Source organism: Leopardus geoffroyi, chromosome A2, assembly GCF_018350155.1.
Source record: "Leopardus geoffroyi isolate Oge1 chromosome A2, O.geoffroyi_Oge1_pat1.0, whole genome shotgun sequence".
Lineage (NCBI taxonomy): Eukaryota > Metazoa > Chordata > Mammalia > Carnivora > Felidae > Leopardus > Leopardus geoffroyi.
The window spans coordinates 167,693,987-167,713,102 of record NC_059331.1 but is presented as its reverse complement, the minus strand read 5'-3'; the positions used below and the strand labels follow the sequence as shown (position 1 = coordinate 167,713,102).

Below are 19,116 nucleotides of genomic sequence, written 5' to 3'. Positions count from 1 at the left end.
GTTTCCGGCTCAAGGGCCTTGACCTCACCCCAGGCTGGACAACGAAGGTTCAGGGACCACCCCCCGCCCCCTCCCGCCGGTTCAGGCACAGCCGGGGCTGGAAGCACCATCTGGCACCACCAGGTCCCCAAGTCTCCCCTCTAATGTCACCCGGACTCCCGGGGGCTCTGCTGCTTCCGGTTGGTGACCCAACCCTACCTGGATCTGGATCTTCTCCCAGTCTCCGTCTGTGAGCTCGTGGCCACACCTGTCCTCCAGCTGCTGAAGAACACTTCGGTTTATGGCCAGGCAGCGGTCGATTTCCGAAAACAGCTCTTCTACGTTTGTGTTGTAGGAGCACAGTATGCGGCGGCTGATTTCTGCGAACTGGAAAGGACACGGGAGGCAGCGGGCTAACGCCGGGTGAAGTTCTACACGGAGGCGGAAGGGAAGCCTCTTCTTGAATTCTGACGGCCTTCTTTTGCTAACTTTCCTCAGGTCTCTACCTTTGAATGAGACTTTTTAGGGGAGCGCCTGGGGGCTCAGTCGGTTAAGCATCTGACTCTTGATTGCGACTTAGGCCACGATCTCAGGGTTCGTGAATTTGAGCCCAGTGTCGGGCTCTGGGCTGACAGTGAGTGCAGAGCCTGCTTGGGATTCTCTGTCTCCCTCTCTCTCTGCCCCTCCCCGGCTCACGCTGTCTCTCCCTGTCTCTCTGCTCCTCCCCTCCCTCTCTCTCAAAAAACCAAACATTTAAATAAAAGACTTTTTGGGGAAACAGACATACAGATGTTTACTTAACAGAGCCATGTTCGGGTAGTTTATGCAAAGAGGTTCACAAAGGTTCACCTGGTTGTAAGTCTTGGTGGTTGCTAACAAGGAATACGCTATAACTAAAAGTTGAGAAGACATCAGAGGGAAAAGGAAGAGGAGAGGAGAGAGGCATTAGAATCGCTCAGGATTAGTGCCACTGAGGCCTGCCCCTCAGCCTTCGCTCCTGTGCTCAAGCCGGCCCTCACCGCGCTGGCTGCCGCAGGGCCCGAGGGCCAGCGACACTGGAGGCAGTGCTCTTGCCAGCCCTCTGCCCCCAGCTGCCTTCCCCCTGGGGCTGCATGTTATGAACGATCATTTTAGCGTGACCATAAAAAAAAAAAAAAAAAAGAAATCCAAGAGAAAGATTATCCCTTCTTGTAAACTCCTTAGGCATTCTGCCTTTCTCACCAAGCCCTAACATCATAATTTGAAAACTCCCATTGCCTGAGGACCTCAAAAATCTCTTTATGGGGGGTAATCAGTTTATGGACAGTTGCACACCCCCTTGCTACGGATCTTTAGGACTTAGTTTAAAATTCCGTTTCCCTTGCTAGTCTACTGTATGGAGGCAGCATTTTATCTCCAACTTTAAGGTGGTTTGCTTTTGAAAGTATTGTCCTTAGAGTTCTCTAAGGCCCCTCCCCTGCTCAGTTCTTTTTATAAAGTACTACTTTTTAATATAAAGTACTGCGTTTTTGATACAAAAGGACTTAGAAACACAGTGATCTCGGGACGAATGGTTTTAGCTGGCTGTGGGATGATGTGCTATCGCCTTCTGATGGCAACGAGCTGGAATCGCGGGGGGGAAGCAAAGCCATTAGACGTGTTTGCAGCTGGAATTTGCTCAGATCCGACGCATAGGAGGGGGCACGCCTAGATGCTGCGGGAGTCACAGGGACTCGCAGTACGCTCGTTTGTGAGCCATTACTTGGCAGCACATGCTAACTTGCAAAGTAGCTTAACATGACATCCTTCACTCTCCTCTCCTCCCCTGGACTCTGCTTGGCCGTGTGCGGACTTGGCAATATTTACTGTGTGATTCTCCAAAGTGAGGAATCTTCAGCTTTTCCGTCAAGATGCCATTGCTCCTTTTCAAAAAGGGAAAGCCGTAGAAATTTTGGTTTATTAGAAATGTAACGTGTCTAAATCTTTCGTGGGGTTTTTAGTGAGACAGCTCTTGTTTTGCTGGTGTTTTGATTACAGTAGTTCGGGTTTTAGACGGCTTGCCCATCTTCCCATAAGTCCTGCCTGATTTTCCAGGAACAAACACATTGGGAGCAAAGCCTAGATAGAAGAGCGATTTCGTGATTGCAGAGGGCTCGTTACATCTCATTAGAGGTGCTTGGAAGGGAGAATAGTTTCCTGTTTCCAGTTAGATTGTGGAGATCTGGATTATTAGAGTAAGGAAGGGGAAAGGCAAAGACCAGAAACAACTAGGGCAGGGGTGGGGGCAGAGCGAATGGTTCCTATCAGAGTTTTGGGGAAGAACCCTCACGCATGCTGGTGGGAGCGTAAACTGGGGCAGCCGCTGCGGGAAACGGTACGGAGGCTCCTCAAGAGGTCAAAATGCCGTCTGAGCCGAGAGTTCCACTGCTGGGTATTTGCCCAAAGAAAATGAAAACGCCAGTTTGAGAAGATACACGCCCCCCTGTGTTTACTGCGGCATTGTTCACGGAAGCCGAGACGCGGAAGCAGCCCAGGCGTCCATCCACGGGTGAGTGGATAAAGAAGACGTGACATACAGACACTGACACACGCACAGGAGTATCACACAGCCATAAAGAGGATGGGACAACCGGGATGTACCCAGGGAGTAGCGTGCTGAGCAAAGTAAGTCAGACTGAGAAAGACAGATGCCCTGCGATTTTACTCGTGTGTGGAATCTAAAAAACGTGAACATCCCGAGGGGAGGGGGGAGGGGGAGGGGGAGGGGCAAAACTGGCGAGGCGGGGGGGGGGGGGGGGGGGGGGGGGGGGGGGGGGGCCAGACGGAGTCTCCTCCTTATGGGATGAATGAATCCCGGGAAGAAAAGGCCGGCGTGGGGGATGCCGCCACCGATGCTGTGGCGGTCTCGTGCGGTGACAGATGGCAGTTACACGTGTGGAGAGCAAGGCATGACGCACATGCTTGTGCAATCACCGCTTTGCACGCTGTGCGTCGACGCCACTCAAATTGGAAGAAGGGGTTTTGGCGACAGGACTGCACTTGTTCTCGTTTTCCTTTCCTTTGTCTTCTCAAGACAGTGTGCGAGGGGCGCCTGGGTGGCGCAGTCGGTTGAGCGTCCGACTTCAGCCAGGTCACGATCTCGCGGTCCGTGAGTTCAAGCCCCGCGTCGGGCTCCGGGCTGATGGCTCGGAGCCTGGAGCCTGTTTCCGATTCTGTGTCTCCCTCTCTCTCTGCCCCTCCCCCGTTCATGCTCTGTCTCTCTCTGTCCCAAAAATAAATAAACGTTGAAAAAAAAAAAAAATTAAAAAAAAAAAAAAAAAAAAGACAGTGTGCGATGCGCTTAGAACAAGCCCTTTTCGTAAAATTGTTCTTAGAACTCTCTAAAAGGTAAGACCCGGGGCTGGCTGCTCTGGGTCACCCCCGTCCTGCGGAAACGTAACACGAACCCTAGACTTGGAGGAACCACGCTTTGTAAAGTCCTTGAAAAGGTGAAGTTAATTGTAATATCTTGCTGTACCCAACATATCCAAGATGTTATCATTTCAAAGACGTATCGCGTGGATAACCATTAACGAGACGCTTTATTCTTTTCTCTTGTTCAGTCTTTGAGATCCTGAGCGTGTCTAGCACGTGTCGATTTGGCCTCCCTGGCCTCACGTCAGGGACCCGACAAGCGCCAGAGGCTTGTGGCTGCCGGGACTGGACAGCACGGCCTGAGGGCTCGTGGGGGCGTTCGTTCGCCGGGAAGAACCGCGTCTGTGCCGATCGCAGCGCCCGAGGCTCGGAGAGCTAGCTCACCTGGGGCCGTAGCAGTGGCTGCTTGTAAGATACTTGCAGGCTGCTCTGAGTAGCAACGGAATCGCCTGGGCCAGGGGGTGACGCTGGTGGCCGCCACCCGCCTGCCCTCTTGCCGTCCCCCCCCCTCCCCAGCGCAGAGCTGTCTTCAGAAGTTGCCGTCTCATCTGGAAACCGCGACTGCCATCCCTCCTGTGCCAGGTGAGGCCGCGCGGCATAGGTCTTGCACGTGGAAGTGGGGTCTCGGGGCCCCGGGGACGGCGGGGCACGGGGCTGCGGGGGACGGTGCCCGCACACTACCGGCGGCTGGCACGCCGCACTCGTGGGTGGCACCGAGGCTCCTACTTTCGGTCACTGAAGTTTGGGGGGCATTTGCTCCAGCAGTTGGAGGAGTCCTGACCGAGGGACCCATGTGGTCCGTCCCATGTCGTCGGGCTTGGTGAGGCAAGCTGAGCCTATCGGAATCTCAGAGACAGTTAGATGTGATGCGGGGACACATCCTGGATGCGCGGGACTTCCAGCTTTCGAGTGTTCTGGTCTGTGGACGTCTCGTGTGTCCCCGATGTGGACCGACCCGGCTGAACACAGTGTTTCAGTCACCTCCGGGGCTGCTTCTCCAAGGTCAGACCTCACAAGGTGCCCGCAGGGATGTGGTGTGCCCTCTGATTCTTCTCCCTCCCACAAGACGACGAGGGGACACGCAGGAAGGGAGGCGTGTCTACGGTGAGCGAGCCCGCGCCGGCCTCCGTCCCCGGGTGTTATGAGGATGAGCGCCGAGTGTCAGGGAAAGGCCACGCTGTGCCACGACAGGCGTCCGCGTGGCTGACGGTTGAATCTTCCAGGCACTTGGGTTTCGGGGGTTTGTTTGCAATTGTTTTTTAGCCATACAGACGCCCCCGAACTTACAGCAGTTTGACTTAGAAGTTTTCAACTTTACGATGGTGCGAGAGGCATACACACTCAGTAGAAACCATGCTTGGAATTTCGAATTTCAATATTTTCCCAGGGCTGGTGACAGGCGGTCTGATCCTCCCCCGTGATGCCGGGCGGTGGCCGCGGCTCCCAGTGGCCACGCGATCACGAGGGTCAACAGCCGACACACCGACCGCCGTCTGCACCCGCACAGCCATTCCCGTCCCTTCCGGTGCAGCCCTCCGTGCCATCACAGGAGATACTCGACACTTTGTTGTAAAAGAGGCTTGCGTTAGACGATTCTGCCCAACCGTAGGCCAACGTGAACGTTCCGAGCACGGTCAAGGCGGGCTGAGCTAAGCTGGGGTCCTGGGTCGGTTAGGTGTACCGAACGCATTTTTGACTTAATGATGCTTTTGACGTACGATGGGTTTACGGGGACCTGGTGCCATCGTAAATCAGGGAACACCTGTGCTGAGGGGCCCGGAGGAACATGCTCTTCTCTTGGGCAATCACGTTCTCTTCCACACCGACTGTAATCGTCACTGTGACTTACGTTCGTCAGCAGGCCGTGTCTCCTAGGGCCTTGAGTTTTTTTTTTAATTTTTTTTTTTTTTCAACGTTTATTTATTTTTGGGACAGAGAGAGACAGAGCATGAACGGGGGAGGGGCAGAGAGAGAGGGAGACACAGAATCGGAAACAGGCTCCAGGCTCTGAGCCATCAGCCCAGAGCCCGACGTGGGGCTCGAACTCACGGACCGCGAGATCGTGACCTGGCTGAAGTCGGACGCCCAACCGACTGCGCCACCCAGGCGCCCCCTAGGGCCTTGAGTTTTATTTCCTTTGTGTTTTGGCCTTTTCACTATTTGATAACCTCTATACAAATGACTGAGACTAGGCGCGTCCCTACCATGTGAAAGGGAGAATTCCTCGGAAATCTGTATGACCGCCTTCAACTTCATATTGCACAGTCCGTGTGCCCTGGGGGTGAGTTCTCTTGAAGGGAGGGCGATTCCTCATACATACTTGGAATGTAACATCTTTTCTTCCTCCAAAATTATGCCTCAGAAAAAAAAGGGGTCACATTCTATTCCAGACCTTACAAAAGATTTCGGGTTATAAGGCATGTTCTAAAATTATTTCGAGCACAGAAGTTCTGTCTGGAGAAGGTGCATGAGTGTGAGAGTGCTTGATTTGGGTGCCGATTCTCAAGCCTGGTCCTGGGAGCAGCGGCACCCCCGGGAGTCTCCGCCCTACCCCAGACCCGGGGCTCGGAACCTGGGGGCCACAGATAGCTGCATCTGAACTGTCTCTCCGGAGACGGAGGGCTGCTGTCACAGAAGTCACCCGCTTACCTCTAAGAGTCAAAGTTATCTAACACATCTTTCTTTGTCATACCTGGGAGTGTGAGTGCCCAACTCCAGGTGTTGAGGTACCACTGTGAGCTGTCAGAGGTCACTTCAGAGGGCAACAGAATAAATGCGGAGGCCACACACACACTTACGTTATCGTGTATGTTGTATGTGATAACAGACATATGTGTATCTGCCCAGGATGGCTGAAGGAGTCCCCACTGTTCTGACACATCGATGACTTCTCACAGCTTGAGATAAAGCACGGCAGATGGAAGCAGAGGGGACAGCTCTGAACAGCTGTGTCTGGTGACTCCCCAGTGGCCCTGGTGAGGACAACCCCAAGTGTCACCTCCCCAGGCCAACCTCCTCCTGCCCTCAGTGCCCTTGGCACATGCCTCATTGCCTTTATTGCTACCAACTTGGGGGCTGGGGGTGCTGTGCCTCACACTGACGACGCCCTGTGGTGTTTTTCAAGGGTTTTCAAACATGTTTACATTTCTCAAGGGCCTGGGATGTGCCCTGACCACGGCAGGCTCTCCCTCAGCACTTGTTGAGAACATGGCCTGGCCAGTTTTGCAGATGCGGCGAGTAAATCTGGGGGGGATGGATCTTTTTTTTTTTTTTTTGAGAGAGGGCGAGCAGCGGAGGGACAGAGACAGAGGGACACGCAGAATCCGAAGCAGGTTCCAGGCTCTGAGCTGTCAGCACAGAGCCTGACGCGGGGCTTGAACTCACAGATCATGAGATCATGACCTGAGCCGAAGTCGGACGCTTAACTGACTGAGCCACCCAGGCGCCCCTCAGTAGGCCAATCTTAATGCTAACTGGTGCCATATAGCAAAACAGTAAATAAATGCTTAGGATATGTTATAATATGTGACAATTGTAAACTAATTCTATACTCAAATGTTGACCTTACAACAGATACTGAGTATAGAAGAAATATACTGCTTTAGTAATATTCCATAAGTTTTGATATGTATTTTGCTGTCAATTCCGTTCAAAATATTTTCTAATTTCCATTGTAATTTCTTCTTTACCAAGGGGTTATTTAGAACTGTTTCTGTATTTCCAAGTGTGTGAGATATCTCTAGTTATTTAAAAATTATTTTAAATTTCTAGCTTATGTACACTGTGGTCAGAGATCATGATGTACACATTTAATTTTTTTTAATGTTTATTATTATTATTATTATTATTTTTCAACGTTTTTTATTTTATTTTTGGGACAGAGAGAGACAGAGCATGAACGGGGGAGGGGCAGAGAGAGAGGGAGACACAGAATCAGAAACAGGCTCCAGGCTCTGAGCCATCAGCCCAGAGCCCGACGCGGGGCTCGAACTCACGGACCGCGAGATCGTGACCTGGCTGAAGTCGGACGCTTAACCGACTGCGCCACCCAGGCGCCCCTAATGTTTATTATTTTTGAGCGAGAAAGACAGAGTGCGAGCAGGGGAGGGGCAGAGAGAGGGAGACACAGAATCCGAAGCGGGCTCCAGGCTCCGGGCTGTCAGCACAGAGCCTGACGCGGGGCTCTAACTCATGAACCGTGAGATCGTGACCTGAGCTGAGCCGAAGTCAGATGCTTAACCAAAGGAGCCACGCAGGTGCCCCTCTATGTTTTAAATGTCTTATGCTATGATGAGAATTTTTGTGGTCAGTTTTTATAAGTGATGTATTTGTATTTTGAAGGAGTGCGTGTGCCACAGGTCCTGGGTGTCACTGTCCCCATATCTGCTTTGTCTGATGTCAGCACCCCAGATTTTCCTGTCGTTTTCTGTGTGTGTGTGTGTCTATGCACCCATCTTACATACCTTATCCTTGTTCTCACACATCATAGCCCCTTCGAAGTCATGTGACGGGGCTTGTGCTGACCGATCCATCCGGCGGGACGTTGGTCCGTCCTGTCCTGTATTTTCGAGTTGTCTTGCCATTGCCTTACTTTTCTCTCTGCTCTTTTCTTCTGCTGACATTTCTCTCTCTCTCTTTTTCTCTCTGCTAACTTGAAGGTTAAAACTCCATTTCAGTTCTTTCAGCAGTCACCCTACAAATGCATATTAAAATGAGTAACGTCTGAGGTCAGTCGGAATTTTCACCCTGCCACGTAAGCGAGGGTCCCCGAGCACGTTAGCGGGGGATTCTGTGTGTTCAAGCTGTCTCTTCCTCTCTTTTACGCTAGAAGACGTTAGTGGTCCTGCTTTACAGAGCCTGTGCCTCTTAGGTTTGTCCACATTTTTACCACCTTGTACTTCACCCTTCTTGCATCTTGGAACCTGGGACCATTTTCTTTCTTCCTCAAAGGCACCTTTCAGAATCTCCTCTAGTGAAGGCATTTTTGTCTGAAATTGTCTTCCCTTTGCCTCTCTTTTTTCTTTTTTCTTTTGGTAAGTAATCTCTATGCCCGGCGTGGGGCTTGAACCCACAACCCTGGGGTCAGGAGTCACCTGCTCTTCCGACCGAGCCAGCCGGGCGGCCTGCCATGCTTCTCGCTGGAACCCTCCTTTGGTGTGTGTGGCATTCAAGGCTGTTAGTGCCTCACTCAAGTCCCGGAGGTGCTGTGCTCAGTCTTCCGGCTTCTGCCATCACTTCTGAGAAGGCTGTAGCTTCGCCAGACATGCCCTTCTTCTCTAGTGTTTCCACCACACTGGGGATCCATCAGTCCCATATGCAAAATTCATAGCCTGTCTGCTTCAAGCTGCCGCCCCGTCCCCATGCTCTTTCGCTCCCGAATTCTGGTTCCTGGACACGGCCTTCATGTCCTGTTTCTGGCGCGTCACTTCCTTGCAGCCACTTAGATGGGAGGCGACGGCACAGAAGGAAGGGGGGACACGAGGACGTCCAGGGTCCCTTCCCTGCCATGCGCCGAGGGCTCAGACCCCGTTTTAGTGGACAATTTATCTGTGTGGGTAAGCGTTAGATATACACGTATGAGGCAGGAGACGCACACTGTGTACTTTCGGAGGTTCCACACGTGAACCAAATGCTTTCGTGTTTGCGCTTAAAATTGGCCTCGCACAGCATAAAATTTAAGCTAATAATTGAAACTTTCTTCTTTGCTTGGAACAACATTTAATAGCAGACACAAGACACCAGGGCAGAACGAGGGGTGGGCAGGCAGCCGGGTAGTGGCCAGCGAGGAACAAGGGTCCCGGTGGTCCCGGACTGCGCCAGCCCAGCCCTTTGCTGAGTGCCCTCAGCTCAGCAAGAGCACAAGTCACCCTGCCCCTGTGCTCCCGGGAGCTGCTCCCCATCCCGTCTGTGTCTGCACCCCCATCTCTACCTGCCCCAAACCCCGTGCTCCCCATTTCACTTCCTGTCCCCTCCATTTCCTTGTATTTCTGTGACACTCGCTACTTTTTGAAGTTGACGTTAACGACACAAGTTATTGTTGTCTCTCCCGGGGAAGGTGGGTGCAGCAGAGAGGGACCCGCCCCCCCCTCAAGGAGCTGGCCCTAGGGATCTGGGGGGCAGGGAGGGACCTGGACGGGTTTTGTAAAGCACAGAACCGCAGGCATGGGTCACTGGAAGCCATCTGGAGTGCTGTGCCCCACAGTGTGATTTAATTTATATTTCGTATCTACTAGCCTGCCTAACAGATGTAATGTCATTTTCACACTTGTTAACAAATCACACTTTCTTGCTTAGGTGAAATTAAAAGCATTTCATAAATGAGAAAAGTAACAATTCCTTTTATGTGTAATGGTGGTTAAGGACTATTAAATGCAGCGTATTCAATCTAGGCTGAATAACTTTACCGTGGAGTGTCTGCGTGCCGCACGATTAACGGGCCGGGAGCGGGGCCGTCCCACGGTGCACACGGGGCCAGCCCCGGACCCAGGTGCCCCGTGTGCAGGAAGGCAGGGTGGGAACAAGGGGAGCCCGGTGGGGGGGGGGGCTCAGAGTTAGAGGGGAACAGGGTGTGTGCGGGGCGGGGCGTCTGACGGCTTCGAGGGAGGCAGCAGGTGGGAGGGGCCAGGTGGGAACGAGGGGGCGGGGCCCTGTGTGGTGGGAGGAGCCCGGGCTGCCTCCAGCTCTCCCCTGATGCCCGAGTGGCCTTCTGGGAGCACTGCCCTCACCACCTCTGCCTTGATCCCCAACCCCCCATCCTGGGCCTGTCTGGGGGCCGAGGTCCCCTGGGGCCTCTCATTACTTCCCTGTAGGAATTTCCCAGCCGGCCAAAGTCACTGACAGAGTCCCATGAATAACTGTCACGTTCCCCTGTTTCCATGACTCCCCTGCACGAATGACTCCTGAAGACCGCGAGGACGCCCGGTGTGCGTGGGCTCATAGCAAATGCGCTCGCTCTCAACTCTCACAGAGCACTTCTGGCCCCTCACGGGCACCTGTCATCGGCCGGATGCTCTCATCTCTTCCCGTGTGTATTTCTTAGCGCCTGGAAGGAGTTCCTTACATTCAGGGACGAATCTGATTCGCGCTGAGGCCCTTAGTGTTCATTGAAAAAAATTGATTCTACGTTTGTAGATTAGAAAGGAGGACACGTATATCCCCCAACGTATATATTCTAAAGGGTGCTTTTTGGGATTTAAAAAAAAGGAACAATGCCAATGAGGAATGATTTTGAAGCTACTTCCAACTACCAAGATTCAATAAGCTTGGCGTTTAGCTTATGATCATACCATTGACATTAGCTTGTTAATACATACACTACAGATGTATCTACGGCAAATTTCTAAAAGTGAGCCGGTGTGACCTTATTCTTGTAGCTTCACACGTTCAAAGTCAGCAAGGGAGATATTACCCAGTTAAATCACCGTGTACTTATCCACCACCTGTTGTGGCCAATTCAGAGCCATGTCCTAAGCGCAGCTACGAGGAACTGTGTCCTAAATCTCGAATTCTTATGTGTTCAGAGTCCTCCTTTACTTCCTTCCTGTTATTGGGGTCAGATGCCCTCAGTAATTGAAAGGGCAAGAGCTGGCCAAAAAAAAAAAAAAAGACAATTGAGTTCTAGTTTTTAAACCAATGGTTAATATTATTCACTCTACAGGAACAAAATGTACAAAATATTCCGCTTTAAAGAGAGTGAATGTCTTCATACATTTTTCCTTTCAAGTCTCATACTTCAGATATTGGATAAATCAACTAAGAGTTCAGGTTATTGATATGCAAAGCAATTACTGGTCATTTACCAGTAACATTACTGGCTAAACATTCAAAACAATATACTAACAAAAGTACCCAGGTGAACTCTGTCTGCCCGGGAGGCCTCTCTAAGTGATCCGTCTGGATGTCAGCAAATTGCTTACTAATGTGTTGACTTATGACCACCCTCAAAAGCAAAATGAAAAGGCTGGAATTTACAGCATATCAATGAATCAGTTGATAAGCTTTTACTGGTTTAATATCCTCCCAGTCTTGCTGCTTGGAGCCACTTCAAGTTAGCAACAGAATGTTTGCTGTCTCCGTGTGATAAAGGCAGTCACAGGACTAAACAAACTTCAAGACCATTATGCTGTTTGGTGAGATGTAAATGAAAAAAGTAAGGGAAATCTCATGCAGGAGGGTGTGGGAGCGGGCAGCCCCCAAAGTCAACCACAGCATCTGACAAATCACTAACCTTACTTTTTTAAACAACGGTCAGGACTTTTAGCTTGGGTGGAGATAATATAATGCATTTGAAAAGTTTTAATTGCAGCAATAAAAGACCATCCCTCAATTGTATGACATGTGCTAGCAGAATTTCTAGATAAGGATCAAAGGCATCAAGGACCAACCGCTGCCTTCTGGGCCACACTGGGGCTTTCTGTTCACACCGGGGACAGGAGCACAGCGGCTTTCCTGACCTTTCCGGGCGGCTCTGATCTGAGTTCACTGAGCCTTGTTGCAAGAGAGCCCCAGGGCTGCTGCGCCGTCCCCGGCGGTGCCAGCTTCATGCTCTGACACTCTCGGGGACAAAACCCAACGTTTGATCCGCTCTGTTCTTTCCACAACCTATTTAAAAGAGCCCACATTGTAACACGACATCACTTGGCTCTGGGTCAGTTGGGAGTGTGCCGGTGATATTTTTTTAAAGCAAGGCGAATCTGCAAAACAAAGGGATGCTCAGCGTATGGAAGCATTAGCATTTGTAGAAAGACCACCTCTGTATTGATCGGTCAACACCCAACTGGGGCACAGAAACTAAAGGAGAGGTCTCGTTAATCCCCCGCAACAGAGGAAGGAGCACGCAAGGCCGCAGTTCTGTTACAGGTAAGAGAGGTCAGTTTGTAAAAACAGAATGACCTGAGCTCACCTAATCCACGGTATTAAACGCATACCCATCTCGGCGAGGTCTTGAAGCTTGAGACGAAACAGGCACTTCCTCATTTATTGTGTCTCAAATGTCACACTGCAATCCCTCTTTGCCTTCCTTTCCCATCGAGTGCAGACTTTTCTCCCCGAGGACAGCATATACTTTCTGCACAGTTGGCTCTGTAGGCTCTCCAGCTTCTAGACTTCAAACATGCCACCTCTCACCGTTCGCGGACAGGCAGCTCCGTGCACACTTGGGTCGCGGGCAGGGCAGTAAGCCAACAGGCCTGTGAGAAGGCACAGGCGTCGCAAGGCAGCACCGCAAGGCGAAAGGCGAGCCTCTGTAGGAAAACCTGGCATTTCTGGAATGTCACTGACTACATTACAAAGCTACAAAGTGAGGCTCCCACCCAGGGGAGCCTTGATTAAGTCATTGTTCGTTCTGGCTTTGGAATTTGCTTTTTCTAAAGGGGGGATTACTAGGAAAACTCCTGAAGCTGGACCTGAGCACACCCGCTTAGCTCTGGGAGCGCACATGCTTAGCTCTGGAACGCCGGCAGGAGGGGTGATGAGCGACCAAGACCAGGAGTTGTATTTTTATGTCAAGAGTCTTCATCTGAGCTTTCTAGATTTTAAAGCTGCGTATTACTGGGCAAGCTTATGTTAAACAAAATACTTTTATAGGTATTTCAAGGAAAACACTCAGTTCAAATTTTTTTTTTTTAACTAAAACATACAAGTTTGTTTCTTGATGAGAGTAATAAAATCGTCTCTCATAGAAAAATGCTATCTAAATATTTTTATAAAACAGTGTGTCCTATCAAACCAAGACACAAGGTAGCCTTTTATAAAGTCCCTCTGGGTGACATGACCACTCTCTCCGCTCAGGCAGGGGCGCACGGGTGCTGCCTGGGTCTGACGTCTAGTCGCCATTAGGCTGCTGTACTTCCGAACTGTGAAATATGTATTCTACTCACACGATTCATCTTTAAAAGGGCACAACAGTCGGAACCCCCAAACTTTAATACACGTATGAGCAAATATTCCAAGGTTCAAATAAGGTTCAAATAAAGATGATCATTTGCTTGTCAGCAAAGACATCCGCTGAATTGTTGCAGACCAGGCTGGAGAGAGCAGGAAAGCCACCGCGTCTAACTGCTGCGCAGGGGACGGGGCTCTCTGAGGACGGTCACCCGCTGCACACGACACCCCAGGACGTACTCTTCTTGTAACTGGAAGTTTACCCCCTTTGGCCAACGTCCCCCCACCTCCCACCCTCCCCCCAGCCCCCGGCACCCACCGTGCTGTTTCTGTGAGTCCGACTTTTTCAGATTCCACGTGTAGGAGACATCATATGCTATTTGTTGTTGACTGACTTCACTTAGCACAATGCCCTTAGAGGCTCCTCTGTGCCATCGCCAACAGGATTTCTTTTTTTCAACGGACACGCACGTTGTTTCCATGTCTTGGCTGCTGTGAATAACGCAGCTCTGTCTCCAAGATACTGACTTCGATTCCTTCAGATGAGCACCCAGAAGTGGGATTGCTGGGTCATATTGAAAGTTCTATTTTTAATTTCCTTTAAAAACTTTTTTTTTTTTTCCAACGTTTATTTATTTTTGGGACAGAGAGAGACAGAGCATGAACGGGGGAGGGGCAGAGAGAGAGGGAGACACAGAATTGGAAACAGGCTCCAGGCTCTGAGCCATCAGCCCAGAGCCCGACGCGGGGCTCGAACTCACGGACCGCGAGATCGTGACCTGGCTGAAGTCTGACGCTCAACCGACTGCGCCACCCAGGCGCCCCTCCTTTAAAAACTTTTAATGTTTATCTAGCTTTGAGAGAGTGAGAGCGAGCAGGGGGAGAGGCGGAAAGAGAGGGAGACAGAAAATCCGAAGCAGGCTCAGCGTTGTCACTGCAAAGCCTGACGCGGGGCTCGAACCCACGAACCGCGAGATCATGACCTGAGCCGAAGTCGGACGCTTAGCCGACTGAGCCACCCGGCCCCACCCCCCCCCCCCCCCCCGTGTTTAATTTTCCGAGGAGCCTCCATCCTGTTTGCCACAGAGGTTGCATCAATTGATATTCCCACCAGCAGCGCACAAGGCCTCCCTTTCGTCCGCATTCGCGACACGTGTCACGTCTTGTCTTTTTCATCACTGCCACTCTGACAGGTGTGAGGTGCTCTTCTCTGGTTCGATTTGCACTTTCCCTGATGCTGACGACGAGCATCTGTTCGTGTGTTCGCGTGTCCCTCAGCCACCTGGACGTCTTCTTTGGAAAAGTGCTTAGCCTCTCTGCCTATTTTTTAATCAGAGTTTTTGGGTAAGTTTTACGAGTTCTTTATGTGTTTTGGATATGAATTAATCCCTTATCAGATATCTGACGAGCAAATATTTTCTCCCATTCACTGCCTTTTCACTGTGTTGACCGTTTTCCTTGCTGTGTGCAGAGACTTTCTAGTTTTACGTAGTCCCATGTATTTATTTTTGCTTTTGTTGTTATATCCAGAAAACCATTGCCAAAAACCAATGTCAAGGAGACTTTTCCTGGGTTTCTTCTAGAAATTTTGTGGTGTCAGGTCTTAAATTTAAGTCTTTAATCCATTTTGAGTTAATTTCTGTTATATTCTCTTGATGAACTCACCCCAACTAGATAACTAACATTATCTAGTTACCTTTTTTGTTTCTCGTTATAGCTTTTGACTTACAGTCTGTTTTGTCAGATGAGAAGCATGGGCGTCCCCATTCTCTTTGGGCTTCCGTGCACACAGAGTACTTTCTCTGCCCCTTCATTCGGAGCTTGTGTGTCCTTGCACTGAGTCTCGCAGGCTGTGTATAGTTCATCTTGTTTTCTTAGTCCGTCTAGCCATTTCTCGCCTTTGGGTTGGAGAAGTGACCTGTTGTTTGACAGCTCTTTTTGTGGTTCCTTGTTCCTTTCCTCCTCTCTTGTTGCTTTTCTTTGTGAATTGATTTCCCACAGGGGTGCGCTCTGACCCTCTTCATTCTCTCCTGGTGGGTTTCGCTTTGGGGTTATCGCAAGCCTTGCTAAGACCTTGTATAGATGTAACAATCTAGTTTACACTGATAAGAACCTAGCTTCCATCCCAGACAAAACCTCCACCCTTTACTGCCCCCATTTTATGTTTTTGATGTCACGGTTGACCTCTTCTTATATTGTGTATTCATCAACAAACTATTGTACCTATCGTTATCTGTAATACTTCTGTCCTCTAATCTAGACAGTTAAGAGTTTAACACCCACCGCATTACAGTGTTAGAGGAATCTGGATGCGCCCGCGCGCCTACTTTCGCTGCTGTGTTGTGTGCAGCGATACACGTTCACGTCGCTCATTAGCACCCTTTCGTGTCAGCTCGAGGAAGAGCTGGTGGCATTTCTTGTGAGGCTGGCCTAGTGCTGAGGACCCCCCTCAGTCTGGTCTGTCTCCTTCATCTCTGAAGCACACCTTTGCCAGGGAGAGTGTTCTCCGTCGGAGGATCTGCCTTTCAGCACCTGGAATATTTCGTCCTGCTCTCTCCTGGCCTCCGAGGTCTCCGTCGAGAGACCTGCCGACAGCCTCATGGGTATTCTCTTGTGAGTGTGGTTTTTCTCCTGCTGCTTTTAAGATTCTTTGGTTCTTGAGTTTTATTAGAATGTGTTTTTGGGGAAGATCTCTTTAAATTGCATTTGTTGGGTGACTTCATCAACTTGACTATCCAAATCTCTCGCCAATTTGGGAAGTTCTCAGTCACTATTTCTCTGTGCTACCTCCTCTCTCCTCTGAGACTCTCATAATTCACAGACAGTTTCCTTGGATGGTATGCTTTCTTCACTTTTTTAAATTTCTTTTTGTTTTCCTCTGACTGGATAATTTCAAATTTCCTTTCTTCTAGATCACAGATTCTTCCTTCTGCTTCATCCAATCTGATAGGGATGCTTTCTATCTCTGTTCTCTGCTCCAGAATGTATTCGGTTCTTTATTGTTTCTGTCTGTTGAACTTGTCATTTTGTTCATGTATCATTTCCCCGATTTCATCAGATGCTCCGATGCTCAGATGTGTTTTTTTTAAGTTTTTAAATTTTATTTTTGAGAGAGAGAGAGTGGGGGAGGGGCAGAGAGAGGGAGGGAGACACAGAATCCGAAGCAGGCTCCAGGTTCTGAGCTGTCAGCACAGAGCCTGATGTGGGGCTCGAACCCATGAACCGTGAGATCATGACCTGAGCCCAAGTTGGACACGTAACCGACTGAGCCACCCAGGTGCCCCTCCTTCTGTGCTTTCTTGCCCCTCACCGAGCTTCCTTCAAACACCTATTTTGAACTCTTTCCCAGGTAAAGTGTAGCTCTCTAGGTCTTTGGGGTTGGTTATTGGAAGGTTGCTGAGATCCTTTGGTGGAATCACGTCCCCTTGGTTTTCAAGTTCCTTGAGGTCCCGTGTTGCTGTCTTCATGGCAAAGTAGCAGTTGCCTCCTGTTCTTTGCTGGCTGGCCTCAGGAGAGCAGTACCTTCTGTCACAGCCCTGCTCTGGGCTCAGAGGCTTTCTCTCCTACCCCACAGGTCTGGCTCCCTCTTGTGGCGGAATTCTTATGCTCAGATGCCTTCTCTGGATTCTGGATGGCTCCCGGCTGGGTGCTGATGGCCTTCCTTTGGCTTTCCCAATGGTGAAGCCATAGCTCAAGCCTGTGGTCTCTCCTTCACCCACAGATTGGGGCTGGCTTTCTGCATGTGCTCACTAGCTGCCTGCCAGAGCTTGCGCTCACCATCAGGAGTGTGCACAGGGAGCCAGCTGCAGGGTGTAGGCAAGGCACATGTAGCACTGGGGGCCGCTTGGGGGGGATATGCAGGTGAGGCACCCCCAGGGGGGCTTCTTAATGGGGGCCACAGCACAGTCAGGACTCTTGTCTCTTTCCTGCCCTCCGAGAGCCCTGTCTGCTGCACTTCCAGCTTCTTTTCCCCCTACCCCCCCAACCTCCCGTTATGCATTTCATGACTCAGTACTCGGGATGGAAGGAGGAGCCTCTCTGGCAGCATCCCACGCAGACAAGGAGGCTGGGTGCTCACTCACATGCTCTCACATTCCCCTGCAGGAGAAATCATGGGGGAGAAGACCTCTCTTGGCCCTGAGTGCCTCCTTGGGGCAGGGTGACATGGGTAAAGTCTAACTCCTCCTCTGACCCTCTCCAAAGCATTCCTGTGGGCGTCATGGAACTTTTCCTTGAGAAACCTGGACTTCCCAAAGGTTCTCTTGTATGTGGGTAATTGTCTGAGGCAGTGCTCTCTGGGGGCTCAACAGACTGGCCAAGAGGGTCAGAGCAGGTTCATAGGCCACTTTGGGGTCCACAGCTTGAACCAAGGTGTGATCCCTATTACCGGACCCATGGGCAGGCGACCGTCCTTCCGGGTCCCTTACCCTCTGGTGCTGGCTTCCACAGTTCTACAAAGGCACTCTTACCTGTGGTGGGATGCCAGACTGTTGCTGCTGATGGGTGGGGGGCAGTTACGAGTGAGGGACATTTTATGTGGCCATGTTGCTGATGTCACCCCCAGAGAAAATTTTTTTTCTGAGCAGTACTTGTACATTCCTTGTTAAGTTTAATTTTAGTTGTTAACTATTATGCAAGGGATCCTTTTCCCCTGCACTTTATATCTGATTATTGTTGCTCTCTAAGAAACAATTCTTGCATATTTATCTTGAATGTGAACATCTTCGAATAGTTTAGTTCTAATTCTTCAAATGATTTTATAGATTTTAAATCCATGTGTATAAATAATATATGTACTATTATATAATGCCCATAAACACACCACACACACACACACACACACACACACACACACACACAAATATTTTGTTTTCTTGTATTATTGCATTGGTAAGGATTGACCAAAGTGTGATGATAGTGGGTAACTGATTTTACATCTTTAGGGTTTCACTATCTAAAAAATGTGTTTTTAGTTTCTGATGTATGGTCTTTATTTTGATAAGGAAATGTCACCTAGCTCGTGTTTGCTGTTATTATTAGGAATGGATATTTAATTTAGTATTTTCAGTAAGATTGAGATATGTTCATATGATTTTTCAGACTTAACAGCATGAGTTTGCATACAAGTCTTTTATCATTTTAAAATGATTTCTACATATATGGTTATGCCTCCTATTCCATGTGTCTGCATTCTGTTTTATCTGTTTTAACTCTGGTGAGACCTAGTCATTGTTAGTTTCTTAAATGCTGATGAAATTTTCCTCTTCAGTTTCTTTTTCCCAAAATATCAGCTGTTGGCTTCACTTACAGTTTTACTTTTATCCTAACAAATTATTTTATCTTTATACCTTCTACTTCCTGCATTTAAATTTTTTTAGTGTTAATCAGTATAGCTTTCTCATTTGAATGTTTAGTTCATGATCTTTCATCTTTCTTGTTTAATAATAAGTATGCATGACACTAATCATCCTCTAAGTACAGCTTTAGCCATACACCACAGAATACTAGTGTGCTCACTGTCATGAACACAGGAACAGTGTATAATTCAGGTTCTGAATTTCCAAGTGTACTTTAATATTCATTGATTTTACTGTGATTTTCTTTTTTTTTGCATATGCATCATTTATTTTTGAGCATGCCTTTATATAGGGCATTTTTATTTCATTGGATTCTAATGTGTCTGTTAGATTTTTTTCAATGTAATTCAAGTTTGTTATTTAATAGGGAAATTCATCTCAATCATGTTTGTGGTAATTATATTTTAGCCCTATCATCTTTTTTTTAAAGTTTATTTATTTTGAGAGAATCAGAGACAGTGTGAGTGGGGGACGGGCAGAGAGAGAGGGAGAGAGAGAATCCCAA

The 19,116-nt window shown here is 49.3% G+C and overlaps 2 protein-coding genes across 10 annotated transcripts in view; one reads left to right on the top strand and one right to left on the bottom strand.

Moving 5' to 3' along the window:
- Nucleotides 1-19,116, bottom strand: part of RNF32 (ring finger protein 32) — a 51,639-nt gene that overhangs the window by 14,759 nt on the left and 17,764 nt on the right. For 6 of the 9 annotated variants that reach the window (XM_045496307.1, XM_045496308.1, XM_045496309.1 and 3 more), the window contains one exon: nt 199-366. The exons of 1 other annotated variant lie outside the window; for it this stretch is intronic. In XM_045496307.1, coding sequence (XP_045352263.1) covers nt 199-366 — 168 coding nt within the window. Of the gene's footprint in view, nt 1-198; nt 367-9,220; nt 9,368-12,104; nt 12,561-19,116 lie in introns of those variants that run through there. 2 more of the 9 variants (XM_045496315.1, XM_045496317.1) reach the window with 2 other exon arrangements.
- LMBR1 (limb development membrane protein 1) overlaps nt 1-19,116 on the top strand; it is a 199,813-nt gene that overhangs the window by 169,926 nt on the left and 10,771 nt on the right. The window lies entirely within an intron of this gene.